This window comes from Eptesicus fuscus, chromosome 6, assembly GCF_027574615.1.
Source record: "Eptesicus fuscus isolate TK198812 chromosome 6, DD_ASM_mEF_20220401, whole genome shotgun sequence".
NCBI classification, from domain to species: domain Eukaryota; kingdom Metazoa; phylum Chordata; class Mammalia; order Chiroptera; family Vespertilionidae; genus Eptesicus; species Eptesicus fuscus.
The window spans coordinates 32,319,101-32,340,761 of record NC_072478.1 but is presented as its reverse complement, the minus strand read 5'-3'; the positions used below and the strand labels follow the sequence as shown (position 1 = coordinate 32,340,761).

The window sequence follows — 21,661 nt, the reverse complement described above, 5'->3', positions numbered from 1 at the left end:
TAACCTTCAGACAATCCTCTTTTGGTTGATGGTATCATTATCCCCATTTTACAGATGAGGACTCTGAGGTACGGTTACATACCGAACTGCTGCCAACTACCAGTAAGCGAATTCAGTATTCATGCACCTCAGACCTATCAGGAATGGAACCCTCACCTTGATGGGGGGTTTCCGAGTGATGTGGGAGACAAGGAAGTTCATGGCAATGTCCTCACAGTTGATGTATTCATCCACCATATCTCGGATGGCCTGGGGCATCACGTAAGAATACAGGTAGGCATAATACTGTCAGTGAGAGAAAAAGAATCACACTCTGTTAGAGGCCATACTTCTTTGGCTTTCCCCCAAAATACGAGCAGATCCCCTGGCCAGTGTGACTAAGTTGTTGGAGTGTCAGCCTCCGTACCAAAGGGTCAAGAGTTTGATTTCCTGATCAAGGGCACGTACCTGGGTTGCAGGTTCAATCCCAGACCCAGTCGGGGCACGTGCAGGAAGAAACCAAGCAATGTGTCTCTCTCACATCAATGTTTCTCTCTATCTGTCTATCCCCCGTCCCTCCTCTCATCCACTCTCTGAAAAATCAATGGGAAAAAATATCCTCCAGTGAGGATTAACAACAACAACAAAAGTGTGGATCTAGGGGCTGTTAGGAAGTGGGAGAAAAGAGGTAGCAATCACTGGCATTTAGGGAGTTGGGGCCAAGGTGGCTTAACATCCTGCAAGGCAGATCTTCTGCAATGAATAATTACCCCTTCCAAATTGCCATTATCGCCCCTTAGAGCAGTGGTTCTCAACCTTTCTAATGCCGTGACCCTTTAATACAGTTCCTCATGTTGTGGTGACCCCCAACCATAAAATTATTTTCGTTGCTACTTCGTAACTGTAATTTTGCTACTAGCAACCCTGCTAGCAGTTCTCAACCTGTGGGTTGAGAACCGCTGCTGTAGAGCCTAAGACCATCGGAAAACACAGATATTTACATTACGATTCATAACAGTAGCAAATTACAGTTATGAAGTAGCAACGAAATAATTTTATGGTTGGGGGTCACCACAACATGAGGAACTGTATTAAAGGGTCGCGGCATTAGAAAGGTTGAGAACCACTGCCTTAGAGAATCGCAATTTCATTTAATTTCCTTGGTATCTCTGTGATTTTACAACAATCTAAAAATTTGTCAAATCAGTTCAGACACTGGTTCAGTTGAACAACATTGTCTCTGACAACAAAAGCCTGGTTATCTTCTCAGATTTCTCAGTAAGTCGTTGAGCCATGAAATATCCAATCCCTCAGTGCCTCACGTACAGAGTCTAGAATCTGATCACTTGTCACCACTGCCACTGGCCTCCCTGCTCCAAGCCACCATCATTTCTTGCCTGGATTACTCATATTGTCTAAATAGTCTCCCTGCTGGGCCTGCCTGGCATGGCTCAGTGGTTGAGCCTTGACCTATGAACCAGGAGGTCATGGTTCGATTCCCGGTCAGGCCATATGCCCGGGTTGCAGGCCCAATCAATGATTCACCATTGATGTTTCTATCTCTCTCTCCCTCTCCGTTCCTTTCTGAAATCAATAAAAATATATTTTTAAAAAATAAAAACTAAAGGGTCTTTTTGATGCCATATTTTCTTCCCTTCAGTCCATTCTCAGCACAGCAGAGTGATCATGTTAAAACATAAATCCAACTGAACATGTCACTCTAAACCAACAATTTTCAACTGGTGTGCCACAAGAATTTTAAAACATGCAATACCTGACTATTTAGTCAGGGACACTTACCTCTTTTCCCTTAGACTGTCAAATAAAAAATTGACAACAACCAACACAACAATAGCCATCAGTGTAAATGAATAAAAATTATACCCATTTTTTGTCAGATCAACAAAAAGGTTGAAAATTGCTGCTCTAAACCCCTCAATGGCTTCCCATTTTACTCAGACCAAAAGCCTAAGTTCTGAAATGTCCTGCAAGGCTCACGAATGGTGTGCTGAAGCAGGCTCACACCTGCTCATGAATGCTGACCGCTAAGTTTTCAGAAATGTTGTGAGACTATTTAGAAATATTGTGAACTTGTTATGAAAAATAGCTATTATTAAAAATATAATTGTGTAAATGTAAATAACTTATAATAAAAAATAAAAACCTAAAGCTCATCACTTCTTAATTTGTTATATTTTCCTATCATTAACTAAATTTCACTGTTATCTTGAGGTTATCTATGTCTATCATATTTATATGGTGAAAATACTATACAATGATGTGCAAATGCACATTTCTTCCCAACTCCATGTTTAGTAACTATGTCGGTAACCTGAAATCAGCCATGGTAAGACTATTTACACCACAGAAATAGGCAAATGCTATAAAACAGGGTACATGTTAACTGTGATGTGTTGCAATATGATGACGATGAATAAATAGGTAAGGTGCTCAATAAAACTGATTTATGTACTTTATTACCTTAAATATGGAATCTATGTAGTGAAAAACTGATCACACAATTTTTGTAGCATACAGTGATTTGCTGGTTTGGTGGCAAAGTACTTAAGAGATGGTGAACTTGAAAGATGAGCTCTAGCTGGTTATGGCTCGGTGGATAGAGCATCGGCCTGAGGACTGAAGGGTACTGGGTTCGATTCTGGTCAAGGGCACATGCCGGGTTGTGGGCTCAAGCCCCAGTAGGGGGCTTGCAGGAGGCAGACCATCAATGGTTCTCTCTCATCATTGATGTTTCTATCTCGCCCTCTCCCTTTGAAATCAATAAAAATATATTTTTTTAAAAAGATCACACATTTTTCTTTTAGAAAAAGGCAGGTGATTAAGATATGTTGACCCTTTAAATGGCCAGTGGCTGCCATTAGTATGCTGATAAGAAAACGTATACTAAACACAACCCATATCGTCAAGAGAAAGGTGAAATTATAACAAGAACTGCCTTTAAAAAAATAGAGAAACCATTATGAAAACACTTGCTTAGCAGTATTTTCACAATTATCTAATTTTAATGCCAAAAATAATTTATGAAAATCTACAAAAACTTTCATATGTATACATTTTAAAAACACACACAAAAAAATTTCTGTAACCTGTTTAAAAGTCTCCTAAACAAAAAGTTGAAATGAGGTTGGAACCTACTCTTAATTATAATAATGTAACACCTTTCATTGGTTTGCTAAAAAAATTGAATGGCATCATGGAAGGTGGAAATTCTAGTCAATTTCAGCAACAAGCCACCAAATTGGTTGATGAGTATCATGACGTAGTAAGCCCAGCAATAAGGTATTTCTTCCAGGGACAGTGATTAAAACCAAGTATCAAAAATAAGCTTAATTTAGAAACAGATCTCTGACTTGTCATAACATAGTATCAAATCAAGATTTTCAAAAATAGTAAGGCATATTCAATCACATTGCTTTCATGAAAATTTAAGAATTAAGTGAGAATACTTGGAAACTATTTCATCTTTATCTCAACCTTACAAAAATTTCTGTAAGTAGGATAGTACACATATGTAAATGTAATTCATAAATAAATATACATATTTGTTCTCAGTTGGTAATCTGAGAACAGGGATTCTCCAGAGTCCAGAGGTACAGGTTCAAAATTTCTATTTGATAGGCACTTACAATAAAAAAACTTGATTGCTTCAATAGAGGGTATTATGCTAAGTGAAATAAGTCAGACAAAGAAAGACAAACACCATAGGATTTCACTTGTATGTGGAATCTAAAAAACAAAATAAACAGACAAACAAAGCACAAACTGACTCATGGATACAGAGAACAAACCGATGGCTGTCAGATGGGAGGGGTGCTGGGGGCTGGGTGAAAAAGGTGAAGGGATTAAGAAGTAATTGGCAGTTACAAATAGTCATGGGGATATAAAGCACAGCATAGGGAATACCATCAATAATATACTAACTATGTATGGTGTCAGGTGAGTACTAGACTTACGGGGGTGATCACTTAATAAGTTATGTAAATCTCTAACCACTATGTTGTACACCAGAAACTAATATAATATTGAATGCCAACTGTAATTGAAAAAAAGATTGTTCCAGATTAGGGAATGACCACATAATTGCTTTCCGGGATCAAACAAGTAAGGCAAATACATAACATTTTAATGAAATGGGTGCAAGAAAAATAGAGTCATGGAGCAAATAAGCACATACATGCCCAGGTACAGGGAACAGTGGCTACGCCGCTCCAGCCAGTTGGTGTCAGGCAGAAGCACTGCCCTGTGTGACCTGATTTCATTTTCATTAAGGACCCAATCTTTTTGTAAAGTAGCATTTCTATAACCCACAGAAGGCTTGGGGGCTGCTAGTTTGTAAACTCTGCTCTAGATTTTCAAACAGAAAAAAAAAACCTCAAAACCCTAAGTTTTATTAAGTAAATTATTTATTGCTTGAAAGAGATCTGATACTGTAACTTTTATAGAGCCATCCGAGAATTGAGAAGGCAGACTTTTCAGAAGACAAATAAATTCTCAAGTTATTTATGAGCAGACACTGCTAAAATCAGTGGCTCTTTCTCAGATGACCAGTGTGAAAATAAAAGACGCCTAGGTAGTTTTTCAGCCAGATGCTCTCTAATCCTACTTGCAATCCCCAGCCCAACCAAAGCCCATCCAAGTTTAGAAAATAAGCACAAGAGCAAGGCTCAAGAATGGGATGAGCATTAACAGTTATACTTTAAAAAGAAAAATGAGCTGCAAGTTTAATGACTTCCTAGGCTGGTTCAAATGTCCCCAGTGAGATAACTTTCGAGGTCCTATTTGAGATGACTTGCAAGATGCCACCATCTGAGATATGAAATAAACGAGGAGCAAAAGAGTTGAGGGAATTGAAGGGGGGTGGGAGATCATGGGCTTTCTGGAGGAAAATTCAGTTTGAAGGACCACAGGGACATACAGGGGATGACCTAGAAACAATTAAATATACAAGTACAGATCTCAAGGAAGGGCCAAGGCTGGACTCTAGATACAGAAATCATCAGCTTATAGGTGCTAAGGAAAGCCACAAGACCTTGTGAGTATGAGAGAATGTCTAAGGAAAACACAAAGTAAGAAGAGCACTAGATGAAGCTGGAACCCTGAGATACTTCAGCATTTATGGGGAAGACAGCATGGTGGGTGGGTCTTCCTAAGGGCAATGAAGTCACCCAGAATGACAGACAGCTGGAATGGAGATTAGGATGACGGGCCAGGTACCAACATCCTGATGACTGTGAGGGAATGATTATGAGGCTGGCGGACAGCAGCAACAAGACAGATGCCATGAGCCTCCAATGAGATTTTATATGTCAGGTGAGAAGTGTCTAGATATGTCATTGATAAGCAGTGAAAAGTTCTCTACACCTTTCCTGGTTCAAAGTATAAATGTGGGGAGATGAGTAGCCTCAATCCCTGTTTGCGGAAGAAATACTTTTCTCCTTAGAGAAAAGTCAGGTTTCCATCAGGTCAAGGAGACGGAGGAGGTGTTCCGTGGGCTGTAGGTGAGTTGGTAATCTGAGAACAGGGATTCTCCAGAGTCCAGAGGAAGGAACTAAGAGGGGGAGGTACAGAGCAGCACCAATGGAAATATAATGAGTCACACATATAATTTTAAATTTTCCAGTAGCCACATTTTTAAAAGCAAAAAGAAACAGTAAAATTAATTAGTAATATATTTTACTTAATCCAAAATAACTGCATTTTAGCACACAATCAATATTAAAAATTGAGATCGTTTGCCTTCTTTCATGCTAAGTTTTCAAAGTCTGGTGTGTACTTTACACTACAGCACATCTCAATACAGACCAGCCACATTTCAAGTGCTCAACAGTCACAAGTGGCCAGTGGCTACTTTATAGAACAGATGAGAAATTGAGAGAAGATGAGTCAGGAGCAAACAAACAAACAAACAAACTAACAAAAAATAGAACAGTTTAGCAATAACAGTACAGGTGAAGGGTAATAACTAGAGGGGTTTGCATGTTGGATAATCAATGAAAATTGGGATGTGAGTCATGAAGGTTACAAGCTCTAAGGAATCAAACAGAATACAGAGACACAACAGATAGAGGCCTGTGGTGGGGCTTGGGAGAGTGGTGGCGAGCCTGAGTCAAAAGAGTGCCAGGCTCGGCCCTCTGTGCCAGGCCACATCTGGAATAGCCATGTTGAGACTGGATGTTAGTTTAGCACAATGCTCTCAATTTTACAGATGACGAGGTAAGATCCAGAAAAATGAACTTAATTTTCCTAGTGGCCTACATGCAATTGTATAGGCAGTCTTCTCATCCTAACTTTTTTATTCCAGAGTTGCGCTAAGCATCTTGATCACTGTCTTTAAAAACAGAAATAACTTAATTCTAGCAAAGAAGGGACATACGAGAAGCACTAGGAGAGATAAATTTAGGGCAGCATTACACTGCAACATAAAGGCTGAATTCTTACCAAGTTCATGCCATTCTTACCAAATCTTTTCTTACCTTATGAAAGAAGGCAGCACCTGTCAGCACCATGGACAGCTCACAGGAGTAGTTAGAGTTGTAGAGCCAGGACTGATGAGGGATGTCCCACGCATGGTAACGGCCAGGGAAACCCACAATGCGGTCCCGTGCTTCTCTCCACACCCTCGAAAAACACAAGTATATATACACACCTAAGTACAAAGCTCTAAGATTATCAGAAACATTTAAGATTACTGCCTATATCTTGCAGGATCTGGTTCTTAGGCTGTTACTTCTTTTTTCTTTTGTTTTTGTGTTTTTAATAACAAAATTAATCACAAGCCAAATAGGATAAAAACAAATAATAAGTGACACATGTAGCTTCCTTAATAAGCACCGGCTTATTATTATTGCTTCTCTGATTCCTGGCAGCCAGTATTTCTCCCGCCCTTACAGAAAGAACAAGCTGGAATAACATGGGATGCACAGCATTCTGCTAAGAAGCAGGAAGAAGATATAAATTTCTTCTACTCCTATTTACTTTTTATCTAAAAAGTTTTATTGTTAATGAGCATGCTATATTAGCACACTAGACATGCATGTATATAACTAATGTATATTGTATACTTAATTTTTCTTTTCCTGAGTGAGTATACTATAAAAGAAGCTTAAAGACAACTGGTCTAAATAGAAGACTGCTGCCTGGAGTAAGGTCCAACAGTCTTTCTTTTTTGCCTTTTTATTGAATTTATTGGGGTGACACTGGTTAATAAAACTGTACAGGTTAGCCCTAGCCAGTTTGGCTCAGTGGATAGAGCGTTGGCCTGTGGACTGAGGGGTCCCGGTTTCGATTCCGGTCAAGGGCCTGTACCTCGGTTGCAGGCTTGGGCACTGGTCAGGGCATGTATAGGAGGCAACCGATCAATGGGTTTCTCTCACATCAATGTTTCTCTGTCTTTCCCTCTCTTTTCTACCCTCTCTAAAATCAATGGAAAAATATCCTCGGGTGAGAATTAAAAAAAAAAAAACTGTACAGCTTTCAGGTGCACAACTCTACAACACATCATCTATACACTGTACTGTGTGTTCACCACCCCAAGTCAAGTCTCTGTAAGGTCCAACAGTCTTAATTCCTGATTTAAGCAGAACTGAGGGAGAGACCTACACCATAAAAAGTGGTCTACAGGGCCATGTAAATAAAAGATTTCATAAATGCAATTAATAAATTGAAAGTTCAATGTTTCCAGGATAAACTTTTATATCATTCCCAAATTTACAGGTAAGACAACAAACAGAATCAGTCCCCCAGTTTTCCAGGCTAAAATCCTAGAGCTGAAAGCACTTCTGCTCCACAGAACCCATCAGCCCTGCTTCGGGGTCCTGTAAACAATGAACCATCACTTCCCACTTCACCTCAGCCCCAAAGAGAGATTTAAACTGCTTGAGAAACTCCCTCATCATTTACATGGAAATTCAATTCCTAAAACATTCGATTTCACTTCAAAACAATTCCTCTCCTATTAAATTCAAAAGCAACGAATCCGGTCCAACAGATAAGAAACCACACTTGTATCACCTGGGCTTTCTGACATCTCCTACCCAAGTCCCTACCTCTATCCTAATTTATCACCTAAAACTATCTCCAAATTACTAACTTAAAAAGCTGTAAGAAATTTCTGTAATATAATTTGACATATCCAGGTTTTAAAGATGGCTAGTAAGTACACTGTTATAACCAAGTATTATATCAATACCTCTAAAAATTCTAATCTCGTCAAATGCCTATTGCTCTTACTATTCCTAAAATATCATCAGAAGAAAGTATGGGAAACTGAGTATTTCAGTTATCTGATGTGGCTGATTTAAGTCTATAATGTAGACAGTTCTTAATAAAGCAAAACCTCACTTGCTACGCAATATTAAAAGGTAACATACCTAATTAGTTAAAGAAAAAAATCAACGTGGAAGCACTAACACAAGATAACTTAAATAAATTCCTGGGACGACGCATCAAGAGTTTTAGATAACATGGTCACAATACATACTTGAAAGTCAGATATTCAAAAATACTGATTATATATAATGCTACCAATTTACATTTGAAAGTGTTATAGATAATAAGCTCCTTAACATTATATTCTAACTTACGCTGCACTGAATATTTTTAATCTATATGCTATGTCATAGATCATGCTTTGGTATATCTTCCCTTTGATGAATTATTCTTTAAATGTATTAAAAGAATAACAACTACCATACAAAATGAATGAAGTACTGACACATACTACTAGATGAATGGACCTTGAAAACACTATGTTAAGTTAAAGAAAAGGGCATATATTTTGTTAAATTTTGAAAGGCACTGGTACAGAGGATTTTAAAAGCCTGGCTTTGGAGTTAATCAGTTACAAAAGGGCATATATTTTGCCCTGGCCAGTGGGGCTCAGTTGATTTGGAGCGTCATTCCAAAAACCAAAAGGTGGCGGGTTTAATTCCAGGTCAGGGCACATACCTAGGTTGCAGGTTCAATCCTGTCAGGGTGCATACAGGAGGCAACTGATCAATGTTTCTCTCTCACATCAATATTTTCCTTTCTGTGCACATCTCTGTCTCTATCTCTCTTCCCTGCTCTCTCTAAAATCATTTTTTTTTAAGAGCACATATTTTATGGTACCATTTATATGAAATGTCCACAAGAGATTAATGGTTGCCTAGGCCTTAGAGGGGCTGGAAGAAAATGTTAATGGGGACAGCGTTTCTTTTGGTGGTAATGAAAATTTCTAAAGTAGACTGGTGATAGTTACACAACTTTGTAAATGTACTAAAAAACATTGAATGGCATATTTAAATGAGTGAATGATATGCAATAAATGTTACCAAAAGTAAATTGCAAGATAAACGATCAAACACCTGGATGTCACGGTAACTAGTCAAATTGCTTTACAAGTTTTTAAATGCTTACCCTCAATTTTAGAACTTACCTCTCTGTGAACAGACAATAACTGTCCATGGGCCCGTATACCAGTCCATGACACACTTTGAGTAGCTCTGATCTACTCCATTCTCTTTCCTATAATGTTCCCTCAAGTGGGAACATTATCTTGTTTGGGATATTTAAGCCCAAACAAGAACTACTAAATTTTTTTAAAAAGGTGTTTGAGTGCAAGTTCTGGGATCAGACAAGCCTGTTAGAGTTCCAGCTCTGCCACTTACTTTCTAGCTTCACGGTTTTGTTCTCTTGGATCTCAATTTACTCCTGGGTAACATGGAGATGACTACAACTTACACCAGGTTTTAGGAGAATGAATGAGATATGCCAAAGCATTCAACTAGTCTCTGGCACACAGTACAGATTCAACAAATGTCATTCGTCATAACCACGTCTTCTTCCTCCCCCTATTTTTCCTCCTGGATCTTTGCATCCAACCCCATCGTTGCTCAAATCTTTCAGGCCCCAGGATTCTGTCACTGTTCCATCGCCCTAATACACAGCAACATGTTTCTGCCTGCCTCACATTTCCTTTAGGGAAGTACCCTTTGCCTCCATTCTCAGTCTATGTGGTTTTCAGTTAGAGGATGATCTACTCCAGGGACAGGTAGGTAACCCTGTCCAGCCAATCTCAGAATTCCATCTTCCTAGCTTCTGAGGAAGAGCCTATATGAGAGCATAGGCAACACAGAGGAAAACAGAACCTAGAGATGAAGAGAAATGGAGTTCTCCGATCTCACCTAAGACCCTGGATCCAACTTGTCTTAAGACCCTTACTACCTCTAAGGATTTCTCAGCCAGCTACTGTCAGCCAAGAAATTCATGTGGCTGCCTGATTGACTTGGTTATCTTTCACTTGCAAATGAAAATGTTCCTTGATTGAAAATCAGCTCCTCACCGAAACCCAAACATGATTTCATCATGGCGGAGATGAGCATCATCATCAATTGACAGGATAGCCTCTGTCTCAATTTCATTCCAGGGCAAGAATCGATTATTCAAACTGTTCTTCTCAGTACGGACCACCTGTAAAAAGGAAGGAAAAACACTAACGATCAATGCCACATTATAGAATGCAAAACCAAAACTGCCCTTAGGTCAAAGGAGACTGTGGCTAAATTTACTGAATAATTTTGCCTAGTTACCTACCACTTGTATAATCTAGCATATGACTTTCAGGGATAAAAACTGCCTTATAATTAAGTAGTAAATGAGGAGTTCACATTTTAAGCCTTATTTATTTGCTAACTAATTTCCTTGTGAAACAAGCTAAAGCTGAGGATTATTTTATACATGTGATTAAACACATTCTAGGGAAATAAAAAATAACTTTCCCAAGAGAACACAAGGTGGCAGAGCCGAACTGAGATTTGATTCCCTGATCTGGAATCCCCGTTTTGCTCCTAAACTTTAAAACCAAACTCAGAAATCTCTTGAGTTTATGTCATTTCTGACCAATTTTAAGGCCTTTTTTGGTATTTTTTTAAAAAAAGAATTGCCTATCCTACTGAGGTGAATTACTTCACCTTTGCAATTTCTACCTGCAGTACTAACTACACATACAAAAGCTTTTTCTTTCAAGGTGTACCTAAATTCAGTAAAACTAACGGTTTCTGTGTACACAGCAAATCCCAATTCAAGCAATCTCTATCCAAAGTGACCCGTATGTGCAAAGCACTATTTTCTTCATAAAACAAAGATTAGTGCCCAAACAGAACTACATTATAATTTTTAAAAATTGTATTTAAGCCCTATGTCAGAAAAGCATAGTTTATCACAATGTAAGCAGTAGCTTTGTTATTCACCTTGTCCCCTAATATGCAAATAAACAAGGATGACCATTCTCAGTCTTTGATAGCTCATTTTATTTCTATGGTATCTATATCTAATTAATCCAACTAATGAGAAGCCATCGTATTATTTTCAAAAACCAGAAACAAAGAGAGCTTCCTGAGAGGTGATCTTTTTAGAAAGCCGGGATGGGTCATCTTATTCTCAACAGAATGTTTTACTTGTACTGAGAATAACTTCTACCTACCATGATGAATGTAATTATATTCAGGGTCTAAAGGTTTACAAATGATTTCAAAGGTATTTCCATAACCTCATGAGTATTGTTTTTTCAGCTTAAAATATTCTTTCTCCTATTTTTCTACCAAAATTATTCTCTCCCTGGAGACCCAGCTCAGAGGGTTCCTGCCACTACCCTCCCCTTGTCAAAATTAATCACTTCTGTATTCTTAAAACAAAGTCCTCATACTTCAATTAATTCAATTAATGCATTCTAGCACACTCAGAATCCAATTAGTTGAGAGGTAGAAGGACCTCAGAGATCATCCGGTCCACCTCTCACTTTACACATGGACAATTAGCAAGTAGCAGTGTGAGACTCTAACTCCTACCTTCTAACTCCAAATTAGTCTTTTTCTGCTGATCATATATTTATAAATCTCGTTAAACCAAAGCCCCAAGGCAAATGCATTATTAATTTCTGTAGCATCAAGAAAGAAAAATGCTGCTAAATAAGAAAGCTCATGAAATAGTTTATATGTTTACTTTATTAAAGAGCTTTTTAAAATTGCCTCAGCACCAGATGAGTTTCTCTCAAGTCAAGACAAGGAAGGATCTGTAATAGATTTGCTACTACATAGAACAGATGTCAGAGCTAAGCAACAGACACAGAAATCCATCTTGCCCTACGGCACATTTGACCAGTATGAAAATCCCTGAGCTTGTATCCCAGAATCCCAGGCTCAGATACAACAGTGACAGAACAAAGGCACTGAAGCCTGAATCAGGGGGATGAGGAGGGGGAGACAGCCAAGTACACAGTGCAGTAGCTGCCAGGCTCCGTTCTGCGGGGAATGGGAAGGTGGCCAGAAGTAGCAGAAGCCAAAAACCAAGCATGGCAATGCTGAAACATCATCTATCTTAAGACACACCTGAGTTCAGAATGTTAAAATGTAAAATAACATCTACCTTAGAATCAATGGACTATGTACAGTAGGTGTTCACACAAACACCCCTTGCTCGGATCATTCATTTTACTCACATGCCTACTATTCACTTAAATACAGAACTGGAATTCTGCAGGTTCAGTTGAACAAAGCTCCCCTCAACTCTACCAGTGAATAAACACGGCTTAAAATCCAGTAGAGAATACACACAGCGTAAAATGAAGAAAAAAATTATTGAAAAATCCAATTCTTTCTATGCCACTTTCTATTAACAATTTTGTGGGTTAATCACCAGGAGGATTAGCTACAGCAAAATTAGTAACCCAGGAACATAGCACAGAGCTTCAGTACTCAGGTGTGATTCACAGACCAACAAGGCGGGCATCACCTGGCACTCTGTTAAAATGCAGAACTGCAGGCCTATCCCCAAAACTGCCAAGTCAGAACCTACAGTTTAACAAAATCCCCAGGTGACTCCTATGCACATTAAATTTTGAAAGGCACTGGTACAGAGGATTTTAAAAGCCTGGCTTTGGAGTTAATCAGAAAAGCTTGAGTTCATATCCCAATTCCACTGCTTACTAGCTGTGCAAACATTTAAGCAAGCAGCCTTTTGCTACATCAACACAGCCCCATGTTGTATGCAAAAACTGAACTTGTTTACCAGCCAAACTTGACAATCCTATAAACAACCTAATTCTTAATCTAAAAGCAAGAAACAACAAAAACCTAAAATGATCGTGATATGCTACCTAGAGTGTATCCAGTTTTTTGTCCAATTTACAAGGTAAATCATATCAAGAGGACCTGTTTGTCCTTTGGAAGACTTAGGTCTAATACCAAAGTGTTTTTGCCTAGATTTCACATCCAGCTTATTGAGCAAGCTTATTAAACTCCATTAGGAACAACTGCTATGGGTTCCAGGAATACATACAGTGCTTGTCCTGGCACAGCTTCTCTGGGCTAGATGACAGCAACTCTCAGGATTAGGGAAGTGAAGCAACAGCCACCAGAACAACAACAAAAAAAGCTTTAAGGATTCACAGAAACACAACATCAAGTACTGCAGCAGCTTACTTGTGGTTAGCTCACAAATAACTGGTCAATTCGTCTACCTTAAGAATTCAGAGCAGTGGTTCTCGACTAGAAGTGATTTCTGCCTCACACTAGATGTGTGACAGGATCTGTGGAAATTTCTGGTTATCACAATTGTGGCAGCAGGGAGGTGAGCTACTTAACATTTGTGGGCAGAGGCCAGGAATGCTGCTAAATCCTACAAAGCTCAGGGCAGCCCCACACAACAAAGAATTATACAGCCCAAAAGTCTCTGGTGCCACTGCTAAGACACTCTAATTTATAGTCAACCACCAGGAGACAGCAAAGCAAACTTCCAAGAATAAACGTAGCTCATTATTTAAGGACAGTCACCTTTCCCCCATAACAAAAGAGATTTCTAGCCTTACAAACTGCAAATACAAACTAAAATTACTAGTAAGCAGTGCCGAAACCGGTTTGGCTCGGTGGATAGAGCGTCGGTCTGCGGACTGAAGGGTCCCGGGTTCGATTCCGGTCAAGGGCATGTACCTTAGTTGCGGGCACATCCCCAGTGGGGGGTGTGCAGGAGGCAGCTGGTAGATGTTTCTCTCTCATCGATGTTTCTAGCTTTCTATCCCTCTCCTTTCCTCTCTGTAAAAAATCAATAAAAAATATATTTAAAAAAATCCTTTAAAAAAAATTACTAGTAAGCCGGGGGGGGGGGGGGGCCTTTCTTCTAACAATTTTACTTCAAAGCTATAGTACTTAAAGGCTAGAAAAAGATCAGCAAACCACCATTATCATTATCCATTCTGGCACCAAAATCAGAAGGACAAAAAGACTCAAATATTTGTAATGCGGACATACAAATCAGCATTGGCGGTTGTTTGAGAATAGCCATCAGAATGTTAAAGAAATGAGTAATCAGAGAGGTAAGCCAAAGTAGTATATCATGTTTAGGAAATATTCTCATTTTTGTTAATGTTTTATTTCTACTTAAAACAGTGCTCCTCTTCCTTAACAATGCCTTATGATTACACCTTAGTAATGGGACCATGAAGACTTATCTTCAAGTTACTAATATAACTACTGGTGTAACACTGACCAGAATGTATTGAACACAATGCCTGGCACACAGATGTTCAACAAATGTTCTATAAGTGAATGAATGAATGAATGGATGGATGAATGAATGAATGAGTAGGAAGCAGTACCTAATTCAGCCCTGCACATTCTATTTTCAGAATGTGGAATAAAGACTTGAGAAGTTTATATATAAAAACCATAAACATTCAATATACTGACACCTCTTAGAATTGAGTCTAGTTTTCTAAAGCAAAAAATCCATCAACTTAGAACAATCAAGTCAGGAGTAAGGCTCACTAACATTCACTTTTTGTTTCATGTGCAATGCTCCCTGATGATGCTTCACTAGTTCTTCTGTTTATCATTCATAAAAGCCATGATTTTCTCATTGTACCTTTCTTCTCATCACAATGGACCAGTACAGCAATGATGGCCAAGAACCCTACCATATGCAAATGTATACAAATATATGCAAGATCAAGAAATTAGTAACTTTAGTTAACATTCCACTTGATTCCTGAGGAATTCTGGAGTTTCTGAATAATAAAATAACTACTACTCTAACAGGGTCCTTTCTCCTAGTATGTTAACAAGGCATTTAGGTTCTAAATCCAAGCAGAATCAACAAATCTACATTAATTAGCAAAGTATCAAGTCACATCATAAATTAACTACCATGATAAATCTGATTCCCAGTTAGCAAAGATCTCTTAATATCCAAGGGATGAAAATGTATCAAGAACAAATGAACTTTTCAACAATTTAGTGATAGTTGCTCAAGTGAACCAGAATGAATTTGGATTCAAATGGAGGAACCACCTAAATGAAATCAGCTCATAATTAGTCATAAGCAGGTCTAGGTAGGCAAGAAAAATAGAACATGAAGAGATTAAGTGAATTAACCCTAGTCATAAAGTAGACCACAGACAGAAAACACAAAAATGTAGAATATACCTGAGAAGCAATAAAATTAGAAAATGTATGTGAAAAATATAAAACCATACAAACACAAATGCCATTGAGCAAAGCTAATTTAAATATACTTACAATGTCCTTTTTTCTCTTTAAGGTCAAATTTTGCCCAGCCAAACCAAGTCTCCAGTCTTATACAATCAAAACACATAAATAATGGTAATGAATCCACTGCTGAGAATAAACCATACATCTTACAGGCAATAAAGGTAAACAGCTACTAATTTTGTCTTCCATCCTACCCTTTCCTCTAACTTAAAGAAGTAACCCATCAAAGAGCTTGATAATCAAGAAAATTATGTCTAGGTAGAAGCACATCATCACATATGCTTACTTGTAAGGTATGTGAAGTAGAGTTTGAGGCAACTGGATGGAGAGGTGATATACAGAGAGAAAACAACTGAAAAAGGAGCATTAAAACTTCTCAAGTTTTCAAGAGATTCATTCATTCAATGAAATGGTGGGAATAAAAAGTTAGGAAATGCAAAGATAGAAGGGAAAGGAATAAGAAGGTAATACTGTGAATTGGTTTTCCATTTCTAACTTAGTTTAAATTTGGGTCTAATGCAGTAAAAAAAAAAAAATAGTATATTTTAGATTATGAGATAAGTCTGCTGAACTTATAAGAGAAAAAGTTGGCAATGATCCCCATGAAATTGTAGGTAAAACAGGATAGGTTAGAGGTTCACCATCAAATGAGAGAATGTATATAAAGAGCATGACACTGTGTCTACCCAGCACATACAAAATGCTCAAAAATTGTAGTTATTATAACATGAGATTAGTATAACCTCTTCCTAATTTGCATTTTATTTAAATATGCATATGTGATGTATGTGTGTGTGCACGCGCGCGCAGGGGGGGGGGAAGGGAGAGGGAGAGAGAGAGAGAGAGAGGAAGGGAGAGAGGGAGGGAGGGAGGGAGGGAGGGGGAGGGAGAGGGAGAGGGAGAGGGAGGGAGGGAGGGGGAGGGAGAGGGAGAGAGAGAGGCTTTCCAAGAAAATTAGATCTGGCTGAAAACAGAAAAATACCCAGTGAACTATGGTCAGAAGTCCTAACCCTAAGTTCTAATTTAGGTATTAATTAGTCAAGTGGACTAAAGCTATACAATTCTTAGTCTCCCTACTCTTAACTTTGAATTAGTAAAAAGAGCACATATAAACTAAGAGAGGGAGACACTACCTAAAGATTGATTTGCTGCAATTATTAAATAATTTACACAACTTGACTTCAGCAATTCCTTTATACATCTAGAATTTTTGCTACTAATTTCTAATAGCTTTCTTTTATATGCTCAAACAGAAAAAGAGGGCCATAGCATTAGCCACCAAGCTATTAAATAAAATATTATCTCTCACACACACACACCCAGATACAGCAATATTTAGTGAAGTCTGGTGGTCCAAGAAGTTTTTACAATCTTGGACCTAAGAAATTGGACAAGGCTTTTCCTCTTAGCTTTGCTCAGAAATCATAATTTTAGGAAATTATCATCTGATATATTCAAGCAATATTTTAAAGTAGAGTGGGCACAGATAAAAAATAAAGCATATGCCCTAGCCAGTTTGGCTCAGTGGATAGAGCATCGGCCTGCAGACTGAACGGTCCTGGGTTTGATTCTAGTCAAGGGCACATGCCCAGGTTGCAGGCTCAGTCCCCGGTAGGAGCCATGCTGGAGGCAGCCGATCAATGATTCTCATCATTGATGTTTCTATCTCTCCCTCTTCTTTCCTCTCTGAAATCAATAAAATATATCTTAAAAATAAATAAATAAAATAAAGCCTATCAACTTTCTAAGAAATGAGACTTTCAAATTCTCTCCTCTTGCCTGAGGTCTAGCCAGAAGTAAAACCTTTAACAGCCTAATTGACAGAGGCTCAACACTGAATATTAATGCCAACAAGTTTACTACATAGCCAGTTTCTCTTCCAGTCTTTCTTCTTTTCCCTTAGTAGACTATTAGGGAAATAGTATTAAAATCACTACCCTGGCATGACATCAAATTCCCCAAATGGAACTCTCCTTTTTGAATTCTAATATTAAGGCTGAAAGGGAAAAGGGCAGTGAAAAGTAATTTCATATCTCTATAGTTTTCATTTGGGGGAAAAATTGTGCATTGTGGCCTTATCACTTCCACAGAGACTTTAGAGTCTACTAGGAGGTGTGATATGCTTATCTCTGAAGTCACCACCTCTATCACTACTGCGCTGGTCCAAGCTGCCAACATCCCTCACCTAGGCTACTGCAATAATAGCTTTTCAATTGTTTCTGCTCTTTTCCCCATAGCCCCACACATATCATTTACTAAAACCCTCCAATGGCACCCTCACATACATGAAATAAAATCTAGATTCCTTACCATGGCCAATATCATCTTACATGTGCTGCTCTCTACTTTCTCCAAACTTCTTTCAAACTCTCCCCTCAATCACTCTACCCTAGACACCCTGTGTATTCTTGCCATGTCTTGAACATGACAAGCTTCTTGCACTTGCCATTCTCTGTATGTTCATCCAGAATTTAGAATTTACAGGGCCCATTCTCTCACTTCATTCAAGCTTCTGCTCAAATATCACCTCTTCAAAGAGGCCTTCCCAGGCCCCTGTGTAAGTCAGCTATACCCTTTATGGAGAAAAGAAATAAAAATTAAAAATCAAGGCACTGGCTGTCACAAGGCTGAGAAATGAGTATACAGTGTGAAGATGGGCAGTGTTTTGAGTGAGCAAGACAATATCGTTCATAACTGAAAGATGTCTCCTTCCATAACAGCCCGAGTTTTAAAACTCCAAGAGGACAGATTCTGATGTTTTCATTTCCATAAAATGCTCCAACAAGGCAACCCTATTTATTGCTATTTTCCAGAATATCCAGCAGAGTGTGGAAGTTGTGTTAACTGGTCAGAATAAAGTAATAACTCAAATCAAAATTTTGGGTGAGACTATGACTCAACAACAAGAGATCACCTGGAGGTTTCTGCTTCCAGGAATGCTGAAGAGGCTCCTGCCAGACCCAATCCTCCTACAGATGGCAGCTACAAACTCGGGAAAAAATACCAAACCAACAAGTACCTGAAGGTACTAGCCAGTGAACAGTGGTGACAAATTATAGAGGGGAGCTGAAATTTAGGAAGGAATTACCAACACGGGGATAACACTATTGCTTTTAACCCGAGAGTAGGCCAGAGTGGTCACCATGCAGAGCAGCTTAAACTCACATATCTTTCTAGTTTGAAGAATAAGAGGGAAAAGTTTGGGGCAACCACAGCTCCTGGAAAGAAAGTAGGTTCCAGAAAGGAGTGAGCCAAACAGGAGGAGCTCCAACTGGGTATAAATTACCCAGTCTCTGGCCCACACCAAAACCATGCATGCTTGGTGCTATTTGTAAGCAGACCAGCTAAAGTCTAAATTAATTGCCTACTAAAACTAAAATAGCAACACTTTCAGAGAAACAAAACAAAATCCAAAGTCTCCACAAGATAACATTCACAATATAAAGTTGTTTGATGTATAAAGAACCAGAAAAACATGACCCAATCCTAAAAAAAAAAAATCAATTAAAACAAATCCCCAAATAACTCATATGTTTGAATGAGTTGTTATAGTAGACAAAGATGTTAAAGTAGTTATTATTTATACTCAATGAAGTAAAGTATACTCAGAATGGAAAAAAGACAGGAAATCGCAGCAGAAAACAGAAACTATTATTTTAAAAACATGGAAATGTGGGAACTACAAAATATAGTATTTGAAATTTAAATCTGACTGAACTATCTTACCTGACTAGATTAACAGTGGACACAAAAATCTGTGCCCTTGATGATAGATTAATAGAAATTATAAAAACTAAAAAAGTATTTTAAAGAAATGAATAGAACTACTGAGAATTGTGGAACAATTCCAAAATGTCTAATATATATATAATGAAGGCCCCAAAGGAGAAGAAGGAAAGAATGGGGCAGGAAAAAATATCTAAATAAATAATAAAATTTCACCAAAATATGATGAGAAACATAAATGGACAAACTCAAGCTTAGTGAACTCCAATCAGAATAAAAATCAAAGAAAACTATGCTAAGGTACATCACCCTCACACTGTTAAAAAGCAAATACAAGAAAAAAAATCTTGAAAGCAACCAGAGGAAAAAAAAAAACACATTATATAGAAAAACAAAAATCTGAAACACTATTGATATAGCATCAGAAACAATGGTGGCCTAGAAACAGTGGAACATCTTTAAAAAAATACAAAAAACGGTGTATGAAAGTGGCGATCCCCAGATATTAAGGGTTTTTTTTTTATTTATTTATTTTTTCAAGACTAACCTTCAAAACCTTGGCACAATACTACTCTCCATTTGACTTCCATCAAGTATTCTTTGTTGTTACTATCCAGGAGCTAAGGAATCTGACTCAACTGTTTATAAAATAGGCAAGAGACAGAGAAAGAGCAGTCACCCACCATTACCACCTCTGCTCAGAAGCCCCACACCATTCACATAAAAGATCTACTTCAACTGGTGACACTACCCCATCTCTCTGGGTGGAATCCTGTCACCTTGCCCAGGCACTATCCCATTTGAACTGAAATTCTCTTTACATAAAGCATTTGGGGCAGGAGGGACCAGGAATGGTGTCAGTGAATAACACATTTACTCCAAGCCAGATTTGACTTAGTTTCCCCTTTGTTATGTAAATAATAGGAAAGAATAAAGAATTTTACTATATAAATCCCAATAGGTACCCCTAAGGCAATCTCCCTCTACTCAAACACCTAGAGCTCAATAAATTTCTTGCCAACAAATATCTAGCATTTGTCCCAAGTGCTTAGATGGGAATCTGAGCATAAGAGAAGCACAAATTGTTCAGCATTTTCTGAAATGGCATGTGGGTTCCTGGGTTGATTCATTCAGCCAATATGCTCATTTCAAATCATTTTCCCTTAAAGACTGAAATATGAGAGACTACCTGGGAACCACCCTGCTGCTAATTTTAAAAAAGACCTGCTAACTATAATGTAATGGATAGGGTACATCTGCATCTTAGGTGGAAAAACCACTCCGAGATGCCTCATAATAGCACCTTTTTTCCACAGGAGAGAGTGCTGCAAGTCTCTCTTAACCCTGATACCTGGGTAGTGTTGGCTCTATTCCCGAGAGGTCAGCAAATTAAGTGCTGCCCCAAAACTCCACTCTCTTTAATACAAAACATAGTCAAAATATTTAGAGAATGGAGTGAAAATTCTCTAGTTTCAAACAGTTTTCTCTTTTGAGGAAGTTTCTGGCATTTTCCCAGTAGGCATTATATTATTGCAATAAGCTGCCCAGTAATCATAGAGGACTACTTATTTCCTACCAGAGTTAAAAGAAAGGATTAGTTCTGGTAAGTTCCCTGACAAATTTCGGTCATTGTTAACGGGGTGGCATCAGCTTCTCTACATCCCTATCGAATTCAAAGAAAACACAGGAAAAATGGAAAACAAAGGCTGCTTTATTGTCCTGTTTGAGCAGCATCTACCTTTTACAAAACAATTTTTATTTAATTTCAATGACATTCAAAAAGTTGTAACTGAGAAAGAAAAAAGTGAATGGGTGGAAGTCTATAAAGAAATCTCTCCATTTATAACACTTTTCTTGATATACAAGATAAATTCTGGGATCAAAAATTTTTATTTATTTGTTATTTTTTTTAGAGGGTGGGAAGAGGGAGAGACAGAGAGAGAGAAACACTGATGTGAGAGAGACACATCGGTTGGTTGCCTCCTGCATGTGCTCTGACCAGGGCCCAGGCTGGGGAGGATCCTGCAACTGAGGTACGTGCCCTTGATTGGAATCGAACCTGGGACCCTTGAGTCCACAGGCTGACGCTCTATCCACTGAGCCAAACCGGCTAGGGTGAGATAAAAAATTTTTAGAACCCTATGCAGTCTTGAATAGCCTCGGATTATAAAATCAATTAAAATAGGAGAAACTATTAGCAGCAGTAGTAAGCAAGTAGCAGCAGTAGTACTAGTAAAAGAGAAAACTTAAAGATTTGTACAGAAGAAAGTAGGCAGTAACAGCTATGAAACAAAGGGAAATTATAAAGAGGACATAAGAAGCCTTTATTAGTAAAGTGAGTTAAAGCTGTCCAAAATATAGGCAGAATAGCCATACTGTTCAACATAAAGGAATAAGTAGGAATCAATAATTGG

General features: G+C 38.3%; 1 protein-coding gene across 6 annotated transcripts in view; it reads right to left on the bottom strand.

The window, feature by feature from the left end:
* The window catches only part of EXTL3 (exostosin like glycosyltransferase 3), a 143,049-nt gene that overhangs the window by 37,392 nt on the left and 83,996 nt on the right, over positions 1 to 21,661 (bottom strand). For 5 of the 6 annotated variants that reach the window (XM_028159369.2, XM_054717612.1, XM_008150747.3 and 2 more), the window contains exons 4-6: positions 10,322 to 10,449; positions 6,474 to 6,618; positions 157 to 285 (exon numbers count right to left, since the gene is read on the bottom strand). In XM_028159369.2, coding sequence (XP_028015170.1) covers positions 157 to 285; positions 6,474 to 6,618; positions 10,322 to 10,449 — 402 coding nt within the window. Of the gene's footprint in view, positions 1 to 156; positions 286 to 523; positions 573 to 6,473; positions 6,619 to 10,321; positions 10,450 to 21,661 lie in introns of those variants that run through there. The other variant, XM_054717616.1, reaches the window with a different exon arrangement.